Source organism: Gymnoscopelus microlampas (genome assembly GCF_963454915.1).
Source record: "Gymnoscopelus microlampas genome assembly, chromosome: 8".
Classification (NCBI taxonomy): domain Eukaryota; kingdom Metazoa; phylum Chordata; class Actinopteri; order Myctophiformes; family Myctophidae; genus Gymnoscopelus; species Gymnoscopelus microlampas.
Window position 1 is genome coordinate 29,215,854 of NC_139945.1, and position 22,621 is coordinate 29,238,474.

General features: G+C 42.4%; 1 protein-coding gene across 2 annotated transcripts; it reads right to left on the reverse strand.

Annotated features, from left to right (window-relative positions):
• Positions 1-3,454: 3,454 nt before the first annotated feature.
• Positions 3,455-22,621, reverse strand: barx2 (BARX homeobox 2). 2 transcript variants are annotated; one of them, XM_084065419.1, is made up of 4 exons: positions 22,130-22,621; positions 9,920-10,277; positions 5,688-5,772; positions 3,455-5,099 (listed from the first exon to the last, which is right to left on the reverse strand). In XM_084065419.1, exons 1-4 carry the CDS (start codon positions 22,314-22,316, stop codon positions 4,782-4,784), a joined length of 948 nt encoding a protein of 315 aa, XP_083921545.1. In that variant the 5' UTR covers positions 22,317-22,621; the 3' UTR covers positions 3,455-4,781. The 2 variants fall into 2 exon arrangements, with proteins under 2 accessions (XP_083921545.1, XP_083921546.1); XM_084065420.1 differs by having other exon boundaries at positions 4,811-5,099; positions 5,678-5,772.

Consider the following 22,621-nt stretch of genomic DNA (forward strand, 5'->3'; position numbering starts at 1 on the left):
CATGGCCGTCCCAAAGGTCCCGTTGCGTCACATAGTCTGGAGCTCGTCAACATGAACTGCTGATTGGCTGAAGGGGAAAAACGATCATTGGTTGAAGGGGTTGTCAGTCAACTGTATTACTCCCGCCCAACTCCAGCCCACAGCGATTATTGCAGAAAGGCGGTTCAGGCCAGACTCTCTCCTGAAATCAAATGGAAATGAGATTTCCGGAGGGAGGGTTTACCAGGCTACTCCGGCCTGGCCAGGTGCGCAACAATTGTTCGTGGGTGGCCTTTTTGCTGCTCTAGCAGCACCTGCTGGTTGATTGCGGGGCCTGTTCAGTGGGGAGAGGGATCTGGGGGAGATAGCGTGAACCTCCATGTGTGTTACGCTCTCCCTGTGAAACTCCTTTGCTATTTGGTGAAAATAAGTGAATGGCTACTCCATGTGTATCGGAGGAAGCACATAGTTGTGTACACCCTTCCCAGGCCAACAGTATAGGGAGGTTGCCAGAGGCAATAGCTAAACTGGGAACTGGGGGGAAAAAACACAAAACATAAAAGAAACTGAAATAATTTCTCTGAAGGAAATCTTTTGCTGCAAGTATTTGTTTTGCACTGGTTGAGGGGGAAAAGTCTTGTTCTGATGCTGATTCCAATTGCCGATGACAGCTCCCCTTCTGCTGTGGCAGAGAACAATAGGGAGCATTGTGCATGTCACCGAGAGAACGTCTTCCTTTATTGACTTTGGTAAGTCCTGCTGTAACTCCCACTTTCGACATTTAGTGATGACTTCCCCTGTCATAACAGAGGAGAGGAAGGTAAATCACTGAAAGCCACCCTTCCCCCCCAAACCCTCTCATATTGTCGCGGGCTAATTGCTTGAGCTTGAGCTAAACTTGACAGGTGAACGTGCGCGATGGATGTCTTTACTGGATAAGGGTGAGGCGGGCTAGAGGGGCTAGGGGCTAGCTGGGGTGTTGATACTGCTTGCTCACACCCCTGTGACCCTCATTTGAACTTGGACCTGAGAGAAAATAAGAGTCTCTCAAATTAAGCCGCAAGGGTTTTTTCTTTCTTTCTGAAAGTCCTTCCCTTACCTCGCCTCACAACAATTAGCCGCGAGCAAGCTTGCTATAGCTTGTGGAGACCTGCATTGTAGCGTAGTTTTAAGTATCAGTAGGCCTGCCTGCCTGCCTGCCAGTCAGAGTGTTTTTGCAAGGGTTTTTTAATGGGCAAATGTTTGCCCTCATTCCCAACAATTAAAGCAAGCCCACAGTACCTGCACCAGGAGGATGTTGTTATTTTAGCCCTCATTTAACCAGGTGGCTATGTTGTGACTCACTGCTCATTTGACATTAAGCCTGACGAATGGCAAATCAAATTTTGAAAACTTCAACTCAACTAAAGGTTATATTCCAAACAACTGACTAAATGGCCACAGTCAGTGAGGTAAATCCCCATATTGGTGGTGTTATTCCTTGTAACCATACGTGTACAGTATGTGCCAGTAGAAATATCCTGCATTTCAAAAGGATTATCCCAAGGCACTCTGATTTGAGACACTGGCTTGTTGACCACAACCCATTTGCCCTTTGCCTGGAGGTGGATGTTCTCCTGCCATCCATGAAATGCTCAGAGAATCTCTCCCTGAACTATATAACCTATGTAATCTTATAGAAAGCTTTAAAGCCTTGGAAAATGCACACACATATGAGTTACTGTATTTAACCTGGGGAAACACGTGGACCTCTGTAAGAGTCTTGACGAAAAAAAACAAGCATAGCAGGGTTTGCCTCCAGGTGTTCAGAACCAGACACTTATTCATGGCTTATTTTAGGCTCTATGTTTAGGCCAAGGTAAATAGTATCTGTTTCTCTGACAGTGCTCATTAGAGAATGGCAGTTGGCATCATGCACGCAAATGCTCCGCTCACCCAATTTCAGAGGATATTGAGATCATATGTCTGCGTTATTGTGACATTAATAGATTTGAAAGTTGCTACCATTACAAAATTATACTAATTACTAACTAACATAGACAGAAGATGTTGATGGATCATCCAGGCAGATGACAAATGTAGCCTTGATTCTCTCAATAAAGAAGCACGTCAATGTAGCCTGACACTCAGCCTGAATTTTCATTTCGTGTCACTCCATTATTCAGAAAGCCCTGAAAGTCTGAAAGCCCTCTCAGTGCAGCCGTTTTCTGAGATGGGGGCGTGGCCAAAGTGGAACTCTTTAGCGATGAATTCTTACTGGATTAACCCAATCCCGATTGGGCCGATGCGAGGCTATCGATTTTAGGGGCTGGAGCCAGGCTAACGTCATTGTGCTATCACCAATTGGAGGTTAGCTATTATAGGGTGCAAGATAAATTAGTTTGAAGAAGTTCATGTTAATACGTTGAATTTGTTATTTTTATGTTCATTTTTGAGACGTACTCGCTGCCGTAATGATGGAATGAAATACTATGCTGTATTCAAAACATAATCTGGAAACATAGTAAGATATCACTCGAGCCAATGTGCCTAAACAAAGAAATAATTCTCTCCATCCTAGCTAGGTTCCTACAGCAGACAAAGCCGTTGCTGGTCAGGACAAGTGTAAGAATGCCATGTGTATTCTCATCTGCACGTAGCAACCAGCATGGCTGTTAATGCTGATGGCAGGTTTGTTTACATGGAAATGATTTTTGGTGCTCAAACTAACTGTTTCAAAAGGCCACGTGCACAGAGCCAAACACTGCTCCTGGCCCTGCAGCAGGTGTTGCTTAAAAAATACACATTTGTGTCACGACTACGATCCCTGCCCCTTTAATTTCCTCCTCAAGACTGAAAACTGACTTGTAACACCATACTCTCAAGAACAGTACACACAGGGACTTATGCTTTTTTAAAAGCTCACAAAGCATGCTCAGAATGTTTACACAAGGCGTTAGTGCATGCTGTACCTCACTCAGTGCTAACCTGCACAGTTTGCTTTAGAAATCATCCGTGTCCGGTATCAGGCACTAAAAATACTCTTTAGACTGTAACTCACTCAGGGTCACAGAAGTGCCTTTAGGTGCACTGAAGGCCAGCTCATTTGCTGTAGAGATAGAGTTGATGAATGTCAAAACATGGCAGAACCAAATCTTTGTTCTCCCTTGAATGTGATTTACGACAGACACTTCAAAAGGCTGAACTACATTAAGAAGCATCCTCTGAAATATTACCCTCATGCTTTGAATGCCATTTTTGATGTGTCTGATTTAAAGATAGGCATTAGATTTTAATGCGGTATGGGAGGCTGTGAAACAGGCCAAACTACTTTCATTATTAAATCAGAGCTATTAGCATGGAAATAATCTCAACGTAAAATGGAAATTATTAATGTTTTATTAAATGTTTTTAAATACACAGAACACACACACGCGCATATATATATATATATATATATATATATATATATATATATATATATATATATAACCTAGTAAAAATGACAAATTTACACAAACTAAATTAAAAAAACAGCCAGCAAGAATAACAAACAAGCATTATTTACATCAGAAAAATACTGCACTTTTTTCTTTTCTTTTTTGCTGAAACAACAAAAATAGATCTGTATGATTCAAATAATGAGACCCTTTATGATTACAAAATTGTCAAAAGAGAACAACTAGAGTTTAATGTGGAAAAAGTGTTCAAAGTGTTGACAGGAATTCGAGGACAGTTTTATAGGACCGAGTGTAACGTATTAGCATGGGGGCATTCATGCAAGCCCGCAGGCTGAGAACCTCTGAAGGATTTTTACTGTTTGGCAGTTTCCATGTTTCTTTGGCACAGGCTATGATTTATTCCCTCTGAGAGTCTTAGACAGCTTAAGAGGCTTCCTTAAGCTCAATCAACCCTCCATGACAAAAGAATAGATAATGGACAGGTACAGGTATATGCCATCCGACAAACCCCGACGGATCATAAATCAAATAGTATATAGTATATCCTAATGAACATGTTTTGTTTTATACATAATATTTCTACAGTATGTTACAGTGCTTGGCTTGGCAGAAATATCTAATTTAAAAGTGAAACAGCATTTTAAAAATGTAAATTACAGAGAGATATGGAAAATGACAAAAGCAGCTGTGCTGAACAACTGCGTTCTACAGCATGGAACATTTCTTTATCAAACTTGACTTTGCTTCCAAAAAACACCACATGTATTCCAAATATTATGTGAAACACTGTAAAAAATATATTTTGCATTTAATTTGCATTACTTTCTCAACACATTTGCAAAGCTTTTTCCTCTGAGACAAGGCACTATGACTATTTAATAATAATGTACTTTTTGGCAGAGATTTGATCTATATACATAACTAGGCCCACACTATTAGTCAAAGACTAATTTTGACATTTTGGCACATGCCATAATGTTAAAAGGTTTCTAGGATGGAGCGGAAACATACAGTATTGTAACTCCCATATCATATCACACAAAACCAAACAATGCTATACTTATTACATGTCGTGTGCATCTTTGGCAGGAGGATCCATTCAAATCTAGTTTCTAAAAGGCCACATTTTTATCAGTGCAAACAGGGCCTATAAGTATTTATATCTTTGCAATGCACCTGCTATAGGAAAAGTAATCAGTTTACAATCAGTTGAGCTTGAACGTCACTAAAGCTTCCAGTCAAAACCCCCAAAACGAATGATTCTGAAGACCAGACAGGACTTTTTTTTACAGTGATCCTGAGGCACTACGTGTCTGTTTTCCAGTTGGCAGTGTAGAGTCTCTGACTGTTTCCTGTTTTGCTTTAGCTTGCCGCTTGAGATTCTGATTGCATCGGGAGTGGAGACTCTTGCTCAGAGCCTTCCATTGCCCCCGTGAGATTGTGGGTCTCTGTTACTATGTGGGGAACCCTGCTGAGGTCCTGAGGTTCTGACTGAGGTTCCTCCCCTCCGTGAGGCATGAGACCGGCGTCCTCAGCAACCCTCCTCATCTTCTCCTCCTCCTCCTCCTCCTCCAACCTCAGTCTCCTCTCCTCCGCCTCGATCTCCTCTGTGGTAGGGATAGAGTTCTTCTTGGGCCTCCCCTTGGGCTTGGTGGGGGCCTCGTGACCTCCTTTCAGCACCTGGAAAAGAGGAAACACACACATACATGGTCTCAGTGGACCTCTTCGTGATAGATGGCAGCAGCAGTCAAAGGCAACGCCGGTTATTATAGTAATTAAGAGAAGACGTATTGCTCTTGGGCTGCTCCTTTTGCACTCATTTATCTTAAGAGTTAACGATTTGAGGTCATTTTTTGTTCTCTGAGCTTTTGACCCAACTACACAAGCGTTTGTGCTCGCTATCATTATCATCAGTCAAAACCTACACTGGTCCCTTCTTGCGTCTCATACTGGCCTCCCTCCCTCCTTCATTCTATCCCTTGCACTCTCTCTTTCACTTATACCTTCTTTCATCCTCTACTTTATCTTGCTTCCTCATTGTTTTTCTATTCACTTGTGAGTGACATGATTTTCATCTTTTGGTCAAGCAACACTATCTTTGAAAATCTAGAATGACTATTTTATTTGTATTTTAAATCTCAAATATTAGAGTTACGTTAAATGTCCAGCAAGACAGGACCAATAGACCTTAAATTCAATCTTTTAAATTAGCATAGCCATATTTTTTAGCCTGAGCAGAGTAAAACAAATGACAGTACTTTCTCTCACCATTTTCTTCCACTTCATACGTCTGTTCTGGTACCATGTCTTCACCTGGAGTTGTGTGAGTCCCAGGGATTGGGCCAGGTCTAGCCTGCACACACAAAGACAAAACACAGCTCGTATCATAATGCACATTTTATACAATGTCTTTTTAACTGCTTCAACCTGCACCTATTCTCGAGGCAACAGTTGAAATAAATGATTATGTTGCTTAGTGCTTACCTATTTTTACAAACAAAACAAGAAAAAAACAAAAAAACAGGGCATGTTTGTCAGGGAACGCTATCAATTACTAAACATTAATTCCAACGGTAAACGATTAAATTTGTCCGCCAAGTATGCAACCAGGCGTTACACCTGGGGCAAACCTCAACCTAACAACACTTTCTCGTTAGTACTCTCAACTCTTTCCCTGGCTGCTCACATCACATCAAAGCTGCCTGACTGGCAGCCAGAGTTCGAGGTCCTCTTGTCTCAGACAGACACTGTACACCTGCGGCTGAAGGGCAACCCCAGGTTGAAAACAAACTGCACCGAGGAGCCAGCAATCCAGCAACGGTCGGGAGAGTTTGCACGGGATCCTGGATGCATCCACCACATGTGCACAAGCCCATGACTAATTTGGCTATTGGTTTGCCGCGTAACGCGATATAGCTCAGGAAGGGACAGATGAAGAAAGCGAGGGAGGGAAAAGGCATTGGGGTTTATCAAGTTTTAAAAATGAGATTTCCGCCACATTTTCCCTCCCTTCAAAGTCTTTCGCCACCAACTCTCAATCCTCCTCAGCCACCGAGAGGAACTACTCTTTCATTTGATGGAGAGAGGGAGGAAGACAGACAGACGTGCAGACGGAGAAACAGAGATCTGACACAAAAACAGAGCCCTCTCACCGGATGTGTGGTCTGTGCAGCTTTATACGTGTGTGTGTGTGTGTGTGTGTGTGTGTGTGTGTGTGTGTGTGTGTGTGTGTGTGTGTGTGTGTGTGTGTGTGTGTGTGTGTGTGTGTGTGTGTGTGTGTGTGTGTGTGTGTGTGTGTGTGTGTGTGTGCGTGCACACGCGCACATGCTTGTGTGAGTGTGCATACTCACGCACAAGCGTGCACGCTTGTGTGGGGCGCATCTGTCTGTGAGCGTGCACCCGTTCACACACTGTGTTTTCAAAATGCACTACGGCAGAAATACCAGCAATCAAGCTGTCCATCAGCCACAACCTCCACAGTCTATCACTGCAGAGGGAGACTGGAGGCAAGGAAAAGTAATTGCAGTAGAGGAAAGCACCCTGGTTATTTATGGTCATTAGTCTTCTATGAAGGGAAACCACACACTTACAGCAACAGCTCCACTGTAGAAGTCAGAAGACTCCACTGGAGGCAATTGAAAGATGTCCATAGCACTTAGATGCCTGGCAGAATGGAATTTCAGATAAAGCTAAATACCCAATGATAAGGATGATGATGACGATCATGATGGCCCTGATTATAACAATCCGAATGCACATAAAAATCATTATTGCTTGAGAAGATAAATCATTAGAGCGTCTTAAGTTGTGGTTTACCAGGAACTTTTTTTTTTGTTTCGCTCTTGGGTTCCTCTCGTACACAATCTCAATCACAGACCGCAGAGGTTCCAGGCCAAGTGAGGGAAGAGAAGGGAGCAGGGTGGCTGAGGTTTTGGGAGGTGATCTGAAAGTTGTCTGCGCTTTGGATCACAACAAACCAAAAGTGGGGGAGCACACCACACGTGTGATGTGGGGTTTTGTAGAGGGGGATTTTCTCAAGTTTGCGCTTTCCAAAACAAATTTCCACTTATGGACAATAAAGATTTCTATCTTCTATCCACAGTATCTATCTACCTATCTGCCCTTACAGCTGGGGGGATTTAATTAGTTCTCAACAACTCGTCAGAATCAGATATTTTGACAAGATGCTGTGTTTTGGCACCGCAGGCTGGAGGTGGGGGGTGTGTTGGCTTGGTTTTGATCACCGATCACTGACGTTGTGCCTCTGCCTCAGGCACTTTGTTCAAGAGGCTGAGGCATGGCTCAAACTCTTTCACCGCTGGCTCGTAGCACATAGTCATGTATTGAATTTTGCATCGTGGGAGTTTTCCCGGAGGATGGGATTTGTACTTTACTCAAGTAAATTGTGAATACTGGTACTTTTACTTGTAACAAATTTGTATTTCTGCATTGTGGTATTGCTACTTTTACTTAAGTACAACATGTGAGTACTTCTTCCACCAGTGATATTAAGGGTGACAATGTGTGTTGAATTATGTATTACATTATGTGCCTGTGTAAATGTATGAGAAGCCATGCTCATATACTGTAATGTAGCCTGCAGTCAGTTATTCTATGTGTGTGGGTTTAAAATGTTACTACAGTAACATCAATAATGATTTAATCTCATCTCCATCTTAATCACAAAAGTGGAGGAAAGGAGGGCAGTGAGGTTTACACACATCCACTCTGTAGTGGTGGACAAGCTGTTTGGGTTGCCTATTACTCAAGGGAAAGGGGGAAGTTTTCAAAGTTTATTGTTCAATATTAAAGTGAGTTATGCTGGAAATATGGCCCACAGGCCAAATGTAAAAGTGAGGCCTAAAATAAAAATGGAAAAAAAGTGTTATGGCCTGATGTCAGGTCCCAAAAATGACCCAGAGAATGAAACCTACGACACAAGATATTACCTCATCTTATTGTACAATGCTAACTGTATTTTATATACACCTGCACATGTATTAAATGATTGGCAATGGCTCAATGTAATACATTTCTATTTGCTTGTGTTGGCCCCTGTCCCTGTTTTCTTGAATAAGGCAGTGTTTCTTTGTTGAGACTTTTTTTTTGCTGTTTGAGGGCAGCGGGTTAAAACGTTACTCTTGTCTCTGCTAGTACGCTGAGGTAATGGCTGGCTAAAGGCAAATTCACATTACATTCCCCACAGTATAAATCAAAAAGTTATGGTTGGGTAAGCTGTCTTTAACAAATGCATTTTGTATGTTTGTGCGTGTTCTTTCACACTGTTCTTTCAATATACCTTCTTCTCCATGCCAGGGTTACAGCCAACCTAGCCTCGGAAACCCAGCCATTTTTTTTGTTACAAAAGAAAAAAGTCTGGGGGAACGATGCAGGAACGATGGTCTTTGAAGCTTGTTATCTCCTAACCATTCAGAGTGCAGAGGGGCGTCGCTCTAAATTTGGTGACGTCAGCCTGCTCCGTGCACAGACCGGGGGGGGGGGGGGGAGGGGGGAGGGGGGGGGGGCGGGGACATAGATTGGTGAAGCAATCGGAGGACGCGCCTGCTCCGGGCGCCTGGGTTTGGATCCGCCCTTCGAGACCATGGATTGCTCTCGTTCTCTCAGTCTACAGCCAACCAGACCGTCATTGTTGTATATTTTGTGCACACATTTTAAATTGTTGGACACATTGATATATTGTTGTTAATTTAAGCTTTGATTTCAACCCATGGCTCAATGTCTTGTGCAGTGGAACATTGTATGTACAACAGCATAATACAAGATTTTGATTAGAATGATTGTATTAACATAACAATAACAAAGTGCCTCTAACATGGTGGTCAAACCTTATACAATACCTTATGGGTCAAACTCTATGTTACACGCAGTGGTGTAAAGTAACTAAGTACATGTACTCAAGTACTGTACTTAGGTACAATGTTGAGGTATTTTTTACTTTACTGGAGTATTTCCAATTGTCTGTACTTTTACTTCTACTCCACTACATCTCTGAGGCAAATATTGTACTTTAACTTTAAAACTTAGTTACTAGTTACTTTGCAGATTTTGATTATTATTACAAAATCACTTCAGCCCTATATGCATTTCGGCCATTTGAAAATAGCCGATCTACAAGCTCACAATGCGTTGCATCACAACGCATTGTTTGCTTGTAGACAGCTTGTAGATCTACTATAAGATTTTTATGAATTTTATACATTTGAAAACTTTGTGAAATGGGACATTCTGCATAATGAGTACTTTTACTTTTGGTACTCTAAGTACATTTTGATACCAATACTTTTGTACTTTTACTCAAGTCAATTTTTAATTCCGGACTGTTACTTGTAACGGAGTACTTCTACATTGCAGTATTGATACTTTTACATAAGTAAAACATTTGAGTACTTTTTTCCCACCACTGATATTATACGTGCAATCCCTCATCTAAATCCAACCCAATCAAAAGTGCAGCTTTTTCTAGCTCCCATCATACTGACCTATCAGGTGTGGAGAGGTACTTCTGCTTCTGGAACTTCTTCTCCAGGCCCATGAGCTGCAGCTCGGTGAAGATGGTGCGGCTGCGTCGCGGCTTCTTCAGCCGGGGCGCGCTGCAGTGCTCCGCCTCCGACTCGCTGCTGATGCTGACGGGCGTCTGGCTGGGCGACGGCTCGGAGGAAGCCCCCCGGGGGTGGTGGTGGTGCTGCTGCTGGGGCGACAGCAGGGGCAGGTGCGCCGGCACCCGGCCGCCACCCGGGGACAGGGTCTGGCTCTGGGGCTGAGAGAGGTGGTGGGGAGGCACATTGGGGGGCTGCCGTGTGATGACGGAGAGGAGCGGGTAGGCACGCAGTGTGGGGCCTGCAAAGCAGCGACAACAGAGTGTAAAGTAAATATAGGTACATCTACTCAAGTACTGTACTTAAGTACACTTTTGAGGAATTTTTACTTTACTGGAGTGTTTCCTATGTTCAGTACTTTTACTTCTACTCCACGGCTACATCTCAGAGGCAAATATCGTCGCCTTGCTAAACTAATGGCCTATGTCATTTAAAAGTTTTTCGGGAAAAATTAAAATAAATGTTTATAAAAAATGATGACTTAAAATAGAAATAACACTGTCTGTCAGTTATCTAACATAATAGATTTAAATAGGTTTAAATAGGATTAAATCTGACTTAGGCCAACATTTTTTTTTAAATGGCCTAAATCAGTAAATAATTTGAACTAAGTCACAAAACCATGCGACTTAGGCCAAAAAAATGCCTATTTTAGCCTAAGTCACAATAGGGAGTTAGGCCATTATACTAAAAGGGGAGCAAACAGCATGATCCTTTTCAATTAGAAGATGGGCGATTTTACCAGAGGTGGCCAGTGTCATGAGGAGCTGACTTAGGCATCATTTTCCTCCAAAAATGACTTACTGTAGGCCATTAGTTTAGCAAGGTGACGATATTGTACTTTTACTCCACTACAATTATTTGACAGCTTTAGTTACTAGTTACTTTGCAGATTTAGATTATTATCACAAAACATACATTAACCACTTCAGCCCTATATATATTTTGTGCGACGCATTGTGAGCTTGTCGCGAAGCGACGCATTGTGAGCTTGTAGATCTGCTATTTTCAAAAGATTTGTATACATATATATATATATATATATATACATTGTATACATTATGAACTTGTGAAACGGGACATTCTGCACAATGAGTACTTTTACTTTTGGTACATTAAGTATATTTTGATGCCAATACTTTTGTACTTTTACTGAAGAGAATTGTGATTACCGGATTACCGGAGTACTTTTTCCACCACTGCAATACAATGAATACATTATCACCCGAAATCCAAGACCGGGTCAACTTTGTTGTCAGATATAATAATTGAATAGCCACCGATTCTAATGTTTATTTAGTGCCAAACAAATGATGTAAATGTGAATGTCTTTTATTAAATTATTTTGAGGATATCTCATTTTGGAATAAAATAAAATACGTCAGTAATGTGTCATTTTATGTTTTTTTAGGGGGCTTTATGTGTTCTCCGCGGCTCGGGCGGCGCCTTAATCGACTATCAGTAATTGCCTGGATGCAGCACGTTTAATTGCTCTGTTTTCAGCGTGAAAAGTGTTTTCCTTCTGACCTTTTCAATGTCCGGGGCTATGATCCCGATGACGCAGTGTGTGTTTTACACGGCTCCTTTGAACTCACAAGTTAAATAATTATTTTTTCAACAGGGAAAAAAAAACGCTAGCCCCATGCCATCCCTATCACAAGCCTGCACACACATACACACACACATGTGCACACATTCTCTTTGTTACACGCAATCCCGCCACCCCATACACACACACACACACACACACACACACACACGCATACAGATGGCAGTAATAAATCCAAGGACTAAGAGACCATACCCTTCCACAATTAAACTCTTTCTCTCAGTTAACTCAGTCAAATGCTCACACACACACGCACATGCACGCACACGCACACGCACACACGCACGCACGCACGCACGCACGCACGCACGCACGCACGCACGCACGCACGCACGCACGCACGCACGCACGCACACACACACACACACACACACACACACATACACATTCACACACATTCACACACATTCTCGCTCTTTATCAGTGCAGACAGAGGCGTCGAGACGCCAGAATCAATAAAAAGTAGGCTAACACTTGTCTAGTGCTTGGCGAGGGAGGGGGCAGAGGGTGGTGCGGCAGAGGGGGACACATTGCTGTAGCCAAGATGGTAGCCGCAGCATGTGTTTATGGGTAAGGATTGTGTGTGCATTGAACTGCTGGGGGGAAGAAATCCTTATGTTTCAAACATAAAAGCTATAGTCCTATGGCCATTATTAACAACACAAAGTCGCTATAACACACAGGAAGCAATGAGGACTGATAGAAGAGGAGATGGATACAGAGAGAGGGGGGGGGCAAGGAAGTAATAATGAGGTCAGATCAAAGCTAGTGTTTGAGCAGATGTACATCAGGCCATCATCACTGAACACCAGCATGCAACACATGATTCATTCAGACCTTACATGAACACATGCATGCATGCACGCGCACACACGCGCACACACACACACACACACACACACACACACACACACACACACACACACACACACACACACACACACACACACACACACACACACACACACACACACACACTGAAACATGATTTGTTATCTGTTGTACTTTTCTGCACATGGGTTCATGAAGTTCATGGCTTAAGGCAGGTAGGTGACAGATACGGTATTAAATCCAACTGGACAAAACAGGTGGGAAAATAGAGAAACGCCAGACCAAGTGATTAGTGTTGCCACTTACATTGAGACTTTTTCCTGTTGAAAATATTCAAGTGACTTAAAAGGGATTTATTTTTTTATTTTTTTTGGGGGGGGGGGTCTGTGCTTTGCACCCTGTTATTAAAATAAAAAGGCTCCAATCGTCCGCGTTGCTCCAGCGCCTTCTTTATTCAGTTATATGTGTCCGCTGGTGGCTCTTGAGACGCACTGGATCACCCTGATTTTGGCTTGAGGCGCGGTGGAATATCCCTTTAATCCTGATTTATGTCGCATTGCAATTTCTCACTGAAGCATACATTAGCCCAACACTTGCATACATAGGGTTGAGAGAGTAGATCGTGCCCTTGCAAAGACAACGTACAACTTCTGTATGGGTACCCAACCAGGCACTATCATACCCGTGCATGCACGCACAAACGCACGCGCGCACACACACACACACACACACACACACACACACACACACACACACACACACACACACACACACACACACACACACACACACACACACACACACACACACACACACACGTGCAAACACACACGTGCAAACACACACCAGACACTGCCTTGGGCTCAACATGACATCATGGTAGGGTGCTGAGCTCATCACTAATCTTCCAACATGAGACTGTGCTGCTGTTTTTGCAGCAGGTCCAGACAAGAAGTCTTATTTTTCCCGCCCTCTCTTCATTTTTTCCCTCTCTTGGTTCAAATTCAGTTTTAAATGTTTTGGATCTGGAAAACTTGTAAAGGAAAACGGGCAGTCCGATGGGCTTTGCATCATTTGTAGACTATTGAGACAAAAGCATGATGACAGTGTAAAGGAGGTGCAGGTGGACGAGCAGAGGTAATGTACATGTAAGGAAGCATCTTATAGTTAGAACCTACACCATCGAAGGGCACCAGTTTAATGTTTTCATAATAATTAATCTCTTGGTTCGCTAATGCATTCTCACAGTCGTCTAAGATTCGAAAGACTGAGGGGACATTGGGACAACCGGATAAACGATTCACCCTGTCAGCTTGAATAACAAAAACATATCTCAGGTTCTTGTCACGTTCCTCAGGAAGTCTCTTGTCAACAAAGAGCTTGAATTTGTCTCAACTTTTTTTTTTCCTTTTGGACGGCTAACTGAGAAAGAGAGAGAGAGAGAAAAACAGAGAAGTGAGAGAGAGAGGAAATGAGTCAAGGGTGCGAGGGAAATGTCAAACCTTGTGGTGACTTTCCACTGACAGGCGAGCTGTCTCTCAGCCAAGCCCAGATCTGACACATTGTTGACAAGTGCCAGTGTTCTGTCAATAGTCCACAAATAAACCGTTTGTGTACCACAGCGGGAGTGCGACACAACCCTGCCCCGAGCAAACGCACAGTGATACTCTTGATAAGCACAGTCGGAATGCGGAGACTGGCACAAGTGCTTATGGTAGTCATTACCAAAGGCATACCTGCCAAGAATAGATCAAGAATAGGCAGTTTGTTAAGCATTCCATTTAAATACAAAAGCTTTGGTCAACTTATCAAATTAAAGACACAAGTACGGACAACGATACGGTCACATTTACATACGTGACATGATTTTCATTACTATGTCAAAGTGTAGAAATCATTCTGAGATGCTCTTTTAAAGAGGCACTGCAGCAAATTTGAGCAAATGTATTCTCAGCAATTTCTCTGGCTCTGCCTGACTTGGAATGACTTTTGTTGTGTCAACTGGATCAACACACCAAATGTATTCCCTGTAACCACCTGTTGTTTTTTGTACTGTAAGTTAGCATTCACTATTTGTCTTTCTCCGTTTCTGTTCAATGAGATGCCGAAAAGGATGATTCAGGACACAATAAGAACTGTACGTGACATTGTGCAATGTTTTGAGTGTAAACTGTGGGGTGACAGCTTGAGATGTGTTCAATTAGATGGCTTTTATCTTGTTTTGTCACTCTGCGCCCACGGCTTTCCCTATCAAACAAGTGCACTGGGGTGGGGCATGCACGGCAAACAGGAGTGCCTCTTCTTCTGTTCAAACTCTCTGCTTTAATTAGACTCTTTCACCTAGAGGATATGACAGATTGGAGCAGTTAAACAACACTTCTCAACATTATGGTAGATTAAAGTGTCAAGGACACGTTCTCCATGCGCAGTAGTTGCAGCAGTATTTTTTCCATCATGCACATGCTGACTGACGCTGTGTGCCGATCCACCAGGCATTACATTACCTGTTAAGTGTTAAATAAGTATTTAACATGAAACCTGATCGCTGTGAGTTTTCATGTGGGATTCCAAATCAGCCTAAGGCACAAACTGTTTTTTAAATCTGATCCCTATAGTATGCATAGATGGAGAAGGGCTGATGTTCGTGGCCCTGTGGAAAATGGTACAGAGATGACAGCTAGTTGTCGAAATATATCCGTCACGGAATATGCATCCATACTGTGTATTTTCTATTGGCATGCGTATGGATCCGTGTGCATGCACGACTTTGCAGCTTGCGCACGTGTGTGCACACGCGTGCGCGTTGACACAATTGCAGTCAACCCTCCTCAAGCCAGCTTTCTATTTAATGGCAGGCTTTATTGTCTGTGGTGGATTATGCTTTAAGATGGGATGAAAACACTTTTAGCTCTCCTCCCTTTCTTCTCTAAGCCTTCAGTAGTGGTGATTGACTAGCCACGGTAGTCCCCCATACAGTAAAATACCAGTACCCGGGGCCACTAGCCAGTAGCCTACCTGACTATAGGGCCCCTGGGGAGTTGAATGGACGCTGAGGATTTTACTGTGTAGGATCAGGTGAGATCACACCAAAGTTGATATCTCTCTCACCTTGCCCTGCATTTATACCTGGGTTGGCCTGAATGGAACGGCTCTAGAACTCCTCCGTTCGCATCATTGCCGACAGCACTGTTTCTGTTGTGGCCGGTCCTCGTCTGCCCCTCTATGTACGATGTCTCTCAGGGGTCCATTCTCTGACCTTTATTATTTTCATATTTATATGCTTGCGCTGGGCCACATTATCCTACACAGTAACCTCCACTTATGCAGATGACACGCAATTGTATTTGCCAATCAAATCCCCAACTTCTCGCAGCCTTGATAGGTTAAAAGCCTGTCTTGCTGACATCAACTCCTGGATGTCCCAAAATGTTCTACAGTTAAACACAGACAAAACGGAGATTTTCCTTTTTGTTCCCCCAAAATAAACCAACCCTCTTAAAGATAATCTGGCCAACTTGTCTATACATATAAAATCAGCATTTGTACTTTTATCAATTCTGATTCTAAATCTTTATTTGCAAGTCAAGTCAGTTAACAGAGAAATATCTCCAAAATCAAGTCATTTTTGTCCGCTGCAGATTTCAAAAAGGTCATCCATGCCTTTAATCACCATCCACTTAGATAACTGCAATGCTCTCTATTCAGGTCTAAACCATAAATCACTCTCCTTCGCAACTTGTTCAGAATGCTGCTGTCAGGCTTTTGACTAACACGTGATCACATCACCCCTGTCCTTGCAACACTTCATGTGAATTTCGTCCCATTTTTTGTGCAGCACTTTGTAACTCTTGTTTTAAAAAAGTGCTACGTCAATAAAGTTATTATTCTTATAAATAAAGTTATTATGGGTCACACTGAGAGAAGGGATTAATATTGTTTAGCCAGTCATTTCACCTAAATTATACTATGAATATTTTGTGTCATACAATGGTGTATACTGTAGCTTGGTATGAATGGTATGAATGAGGACAAACTGAAAGTCCAAATAAATGTATAATCTAATAAAAGAAAGTTGACAGGATTTGAAATGAGTAACAACTACCATTTAGGCATTTAGTAGATAGCGTTCAGAGCGACATAATGCAATTTAGGCGTAAGAGTATAAGCAGAATAAGAATCACCCCTACTAGTCAACTAAAAAGTGACATACTGTAGGCTAAGCACGTTAGAGTTTAAAGAGAACAATATAGTGCTTAGAGAAACTAAATTAATTCACAGAAGCTTTTATCCCAAGTGTCTTACAGCAGCATGAGCGCATACATTTTTAGAATTGTTTATCCGCAGTGGGAATCTAACCTCTAAACCTGGCAGGGTTTAGTACCATATTCTGTGCACAATGCTACTGTTCTGAATGAAGGCTAATAGATGCACTGAGAAGAAGGATTATGACAATCATAAGTATATGCTCGACTGGCCTATTACATAAAACAAACAAACTCATTGCCATTAATTAACCTGAACCCCTTTAGGCTACATCAGTGGTTCTCAACCTGTGGGTCGGAACCCCCAGTGGGGGTCCTCACATGATTTTTTTCTTTTTGGGGGGTGGGGGTCCCCAGATGATTGTGACGTGACAATTTAAGGACTTTTAAGACCTTTTTAATACCTAAAACAAATTAAAATATAGTGCATTTCTGCATGAAAAGTAATCAACAAACTATATAAAACATTGGCCAAATTGTCAAATAATATAAGAAAGAGGCACACATTTTGAAAATAGCAGATCTACAAGCTCATGACGCCTCACAACGCGAGGCATTGTGAGCTTGTAGATCTGGTATTTTCACAACGTTTAACTGTGGAACGGAGTCAAACAGAATGGGGGGATCCCCAGTTCAAATGATTATTTGGGGGGGGTCACGGCCGGCTGAAAAGGTTGAGAATCACTGGGCCTACGTCATAAATAATATCCTGGCAGCACTGTCTTTTAGCGGCCTCAGCTGGTAGTAGGGGGTTATCGCAGCTCCCCAGTTAAGCAGTGTGTGTGTGTGTGTGTGTGTGTGTGTGTGTGTGTGTGTGTGTGTGTGTGTGTGTGTGTGTGTGTGTGTGTGTGTGTGTGTGTGTGTGTGTGTGCGTGTGTGTGTGCGCGTGCGTGCGTGCGTGCGTGCGTGCGTGCGTGCGTGCGTGCGTGCGTGCGTGTGTGTGTGTGTGTGCGCGCGCGCGTGCGCGTGTGTGTGTGTGTGTGTGTGTTTATGTAGAGAGAGACAGAGGGTCCGACACAGAGGCCTCTACTTTGGCTCAGGGCCTAGAAGCCTGCCAGCTTCTATAAAGAGCCCTACGAACCATTGAAGTTATGGAATATACTGTGTCTCACACCCCCTCTCAGCTACAAATAAAGTGGTGGGCGCAGTGCTCTGAATCCTCTGATATGCGGGACGGGTTACTCTATCCATCCGACCGAGCAAGCGTTGCCATGTCCGCGTATTATAAGCGACTTTGGGCTCGTTTTTCCTGTAAAGTTGCTTGTAGTTATATTGGTGGGGTTGCGGTTTTTTGGGCTTGCTTCTAAAGTGTAGTTGCTTATTTGATCTTGCTTCCTATTTCCTAATGTTGTTTAATGGTTTAAAACCAGTGTTTCTCAAACATTTTTGAGGCAAGGTAGGACCCCATTAGTCTGCAGACCAGACCCCCATCTGAAAATATTTTATGCCAGAGACAGACCCCCATACAAGATTTGTCGTGTTCAAATGTTGCACAAAAAAAAATCCACTTTTTAAGATTTTCTTCAAGACTTTTTGTTGTTGAAAATAGCAGATCTACAAGCTCACAACGGTTGTATTGCCACGCGTTGTGAGCTTGTAGATCGGCTATTTTCAAATACCCAATTATGTTTAAAGGGCGATGGGCTCGCTTCTTTTTGGGCTTGTTTCCGTAGACCTGGTTACTCGTTTCTCTCGCAAAACCTGGCAACACTGATAGGGAGGGGTTGCCAAATCCAGTTCACAGTGCCCTCTCTTGCCGTCCAACATGAGTCAATTGCTTCCCCCTATTTTTATCCATGCCATCGTTGTCATCAAATTGCACGCGGCTATTATTTCAGAGTTTAGAGCAATTATCGTAATGGTTACTTGATTGCGACGGTTGCCTGGCTCGCTTGGTTTCATTAAGAATTACACACAGCTATGCATGATGCATGATTAAGAACTCATTTGACTGGGAAAGATATAGTTCCCGCGCCGACTGATCTGTCAGTGAATGCATTTCTGCTGTTATAAAACACTGCCTGGGGTTTGTCATGATTGACATATTTAAAGCAAGTAGCAACTCCAACATAGGCTATTCTCTGAGCTTGATCAGGTATTTTCATTTTTTTCTTTTGCCTCTTTCTTTTATAATTTGACAATTTGGCCAATGTTTAACCAGTTTTTAGAGTAGGTAGGCTATAGTTTGTTGATTATTTTTTTTATGCAGTAATTGTCTCCCCCCCCCCTTTTTGTAGGTATTAAAATAAAAAAAGTTAATTAAATTGTCACTTCGCCGACTGGTTTGTCAGTGAATGTATTTCTGCAGTTAACTTAAATCACAGCCTGAGGTTGATTGACAATATAGCAAGCAACCCCATCATTATTCTCGTATTCCTATATATGGCCTATTAAATACGAAGAATTTCCCATTACAACACTTTGGCTGAGGTTAGGGTACATAAATAAAGTAGATTAGGATGCATATAATCAAAAGCTGAAGAGCACATTAATCTCAGGCTACTGAAGGGGGGGGGGGGGGGGGGAATGACACGATTGCTTTGACATGCGCCAGAAAATGATTGCATGTTGGCCAATACCGCCTAATGAATTAAGAATATGCCTAACAACTCCAATTAAACAAAAAAACAAAAACGTTAACATATCCTTAAACCATCAAAGAAAAAGATAACGTCAGTGCCCGTGTGACTTTGAGCAGAGCTCCATCATACCAAGACACACACCTGTCAGTAGGCCTAATTAGCTGATCAGACGGCCATGAACTCAGTGCAACTTTATTCCACATTTCAATCAGTGTGTTGCCACATCATTTAGCACGGTTTACATGTCAAATCCTGACCTTAGCCTTAAAAATACTGCTAAATAGCACTAATTAATTTCGTATTCATAGGGAATATTTTGGTGCTTAGCACCTGTTGTCAAATGAGGCTACAGACGTTTGCCCGGGACCCAAACTATAGTGAAAATAGTAGATCTACAAGCTCACAACACAGTGCCTTGTGAGCTTGTAGATCTGCTATTTTCACAAGGCCTACTTCTTAAACGCTTATTTATTTATTTTTTTACTTTTTTGAAATCTTTTGAAATATGTATATAGGCCTACATATATATTAATGGAAGACACAAAAAGAGAAATTTAGGCCTACTCGCGTGACCAACAAAAAAATCCGCGAGTCCGCGACCCAAACATGGGTCCCAACCCACTGTTTGGGAAACAGTGGCCGCTATACCACCTTAGTTGTATGTGTGTATGCAACAGTTATGAACGCGTGGTTAATAATGCCACATCAACCTGTTCCCAGACAGAGCTCGTAATCAAATGGGCATTGGATGGGATGATAACAGGACTGGAGGGCATGACCCATGCCTCAGTAGCCTACAATGCGAAGCGGCAGCAGTAAGTCATTAGAGTGGGCCGAGCCGCTGGCTTTAGCACAGCGTTCACATTAATCCCAGTGAATGAGAACAAACGAGCCGATGAGTTTCTTTTTTTTTCCAGCAAAGAGTTTGGCGAGAATGGGTTTCTTCTGCATGATGATCTAATAGTTGTTATAGCATATATAATATAGTATATCGTATAGCCGAATACTTGACAAGTCAAAGCAATGTATATCATCTGCAGCCACAGGAAAGACCCGGGGGGCCGGGGCACACCACACTCATCCAGTGTTATAATGTGTGGCTCTCACAAAGAAAAAAAAACGAACCTGTGGCATGTTTCTGAACACTTGCTATGAGTTTGGATTTTTTATAAATAATTTACCGTGACATTTTAGAATAGCGGAACAACCGACCCATTATATATATGGGAACAATCGACCCTCCCCTCCCTCAGTGCGCTCACCATTTTCAAATCAAAATTGTGGATTTTATGTTTAGATTTATTTTTAAAAACACGACCAACAGTTCACAGACAGATCCAAGTTGTTAACTTTAAAATGTTGTCATAATTGAGCTAGTATGTATTTAGTAATCGAGTAAAACGGAGGGAAAAAAGGTCACAACCCCTCGCCCTCCCCTAAGCGTGAAGCTACATCAGAAAACACACGATACATTTGGTAGGAATACACCTGTCACCTGTTGTATTTTAACAAGGCTAATAGCCTAATTGTGTCTATGCTTGTATGTCTGGTAATTGATGTTTGTTTTCCTGCACACACGCAAATGCCAACGACCATTTATAGGCCATTGGTTCTCCCAAAGTGGGGTCCGGGGACCCCCAGGGGTCCTTGAAGTGGTACCAGGAGGTCCGCAGCAAAATTAGTTAATAAACCGTCATTTGGCTATTCAGAAATAGCAGATATACAAGCTCATAGCGCGGCACCGAGTGCCGCACTATCGTAGATCTGCTATTTTTGAAAAATCGTGAAAATGTGTGCAAATCTTTTTAATATATTTTCAAGCGAACATTTGTAACTCAAATCTTTGTTTCTGGGGGTCCCTGGAACAAAATATTTTGAGATGGGGGTCCGAGGCCAAATACATATAATTGTAGGGGTCCTTGACATGAAAACGTTTGAGAACCACTGCCCTAGGCTATAAATCAAACACAAGATGCACGTAATTCTCATCATACATAGTTCATGCGCGAACAATTTAGGCTACTGTTTAGCTTTTGCATACTGTAGGTGGTGAATGATACTGATGGATGCGGTGCCCCAGTCATTACATTATTACATCACACTGTGTGTGTGTGTGTGTGTGTGTGTGTGTGTGTGTGTGTGTGTGTGTGTGTGTGTGTGTGTGTGTGTGTGTGTGTGTGTGTGTGTGTGTGTGTGTGTGTGTGTGTGTGTGTGTGTGTGTGTGTGAGGGCAATATTGCAAAGGTGTCAGTACACTTTTTGTTTAAGGTATAGGGTAGGCCTATTCTTAAATATTAATAGAAATAGGTCTACACTTTTACAAGCGTTTTCCGGTATGTCAAAGCAATCGTTCTTTTTTCTTTAATAGTAGCCTATAATAGGTCTTCAACTTTTGATTCCTGTAGGCTATTATTTAGGCTGCGCATTATGCGCATAGGGCTAAACTCAACCAAATGGTTGTGAATTGCTTTTATATAATGCCGTTTAAACATTGTGCATGTATAGGCATACCTATTTTTTTGTTTGAAAGGTAGACAAACTTTTAAAACATTTTCTGCAAGCGCACAAATAAAACACACCTCGCGCAAGTTCCCCATTCATAATAAAAATATGAACACCCACGTTATTACATTTATAAACTATGGCACGATTTCCAATGCTTACAAAACAAACAACCCGTCTTCGTAATCAGAAAACAACAGGACAAATGCATGCCAAAACCCTCTATGGTGATATAGGCTACACTTTCTATGGCTTTGAAATGCATGATCTTCAGTCAGTGCTTAAATAAAAGTTGTAAATCTTCTTACCCGAACACGAGTGAAGAGGCTTCGGGCGGACGATGAGCGACGGGCAGACCGAGTAGAGAGAGAGTTTCTCAAAGTAATCACACGTTTCCTTGGAGAGAATCTCGTCGATCATGAAAGTCTTGTAGCGCCGCCTGGCTGCCTTCAGCTGCCCGGGGGAGGAGAGTCTCAGCTCGGCTTGACAGTGCATGGTCTCCCGCTGTGCGCGCTATTATACACCAATGATCTGGTCTGGATCAAATTGTGTAACTTAATTTACAACCGGTTCGTAGGACTTTAAAGTAAGAGCGTGTCTGTTAGAGAACGTTGGTTTTTATCATTGTTTTTTTTTTGGTTTGTTTTATAATGTTGAAGCGCGGCAGCTTCTTCTATAGCCCTACTGTAGCTTACCGTGGAGCTGCGCTCAGCGCTGCAGTGGTAATGAAGTGACTACTATGTGCTTCACACCCACTGCTATATAAACCATCCCTGTTCACATCTTAACTACTGCTCCAT

Excerpts from the sequence above, each read along its gene's own strand:
- barx2 (XM_084065419.1), bottom strand. The coding sequence starts at position 22,316 with ATGCACTGTCAAGCCGAGCTGAGACTCTCCTCCCCCGGGCAGCTGAAG. Across the intron at positions 5,773-9,919 it reads TACCTCTCCACACCTGATAG|GCTAGACCTGGCCCAATCCC; the intron begins GTCAGTATGATG and ends TTGTGTGTGCAG. Across the intron at positions 5,100-5,687 it reads GTATGAAGTGGAAGAAAATG|GTGCTGAAAGGAGGTCACGA; the intron begins GTGAGAGAAAGT and ends CCTCTTTTCCAG.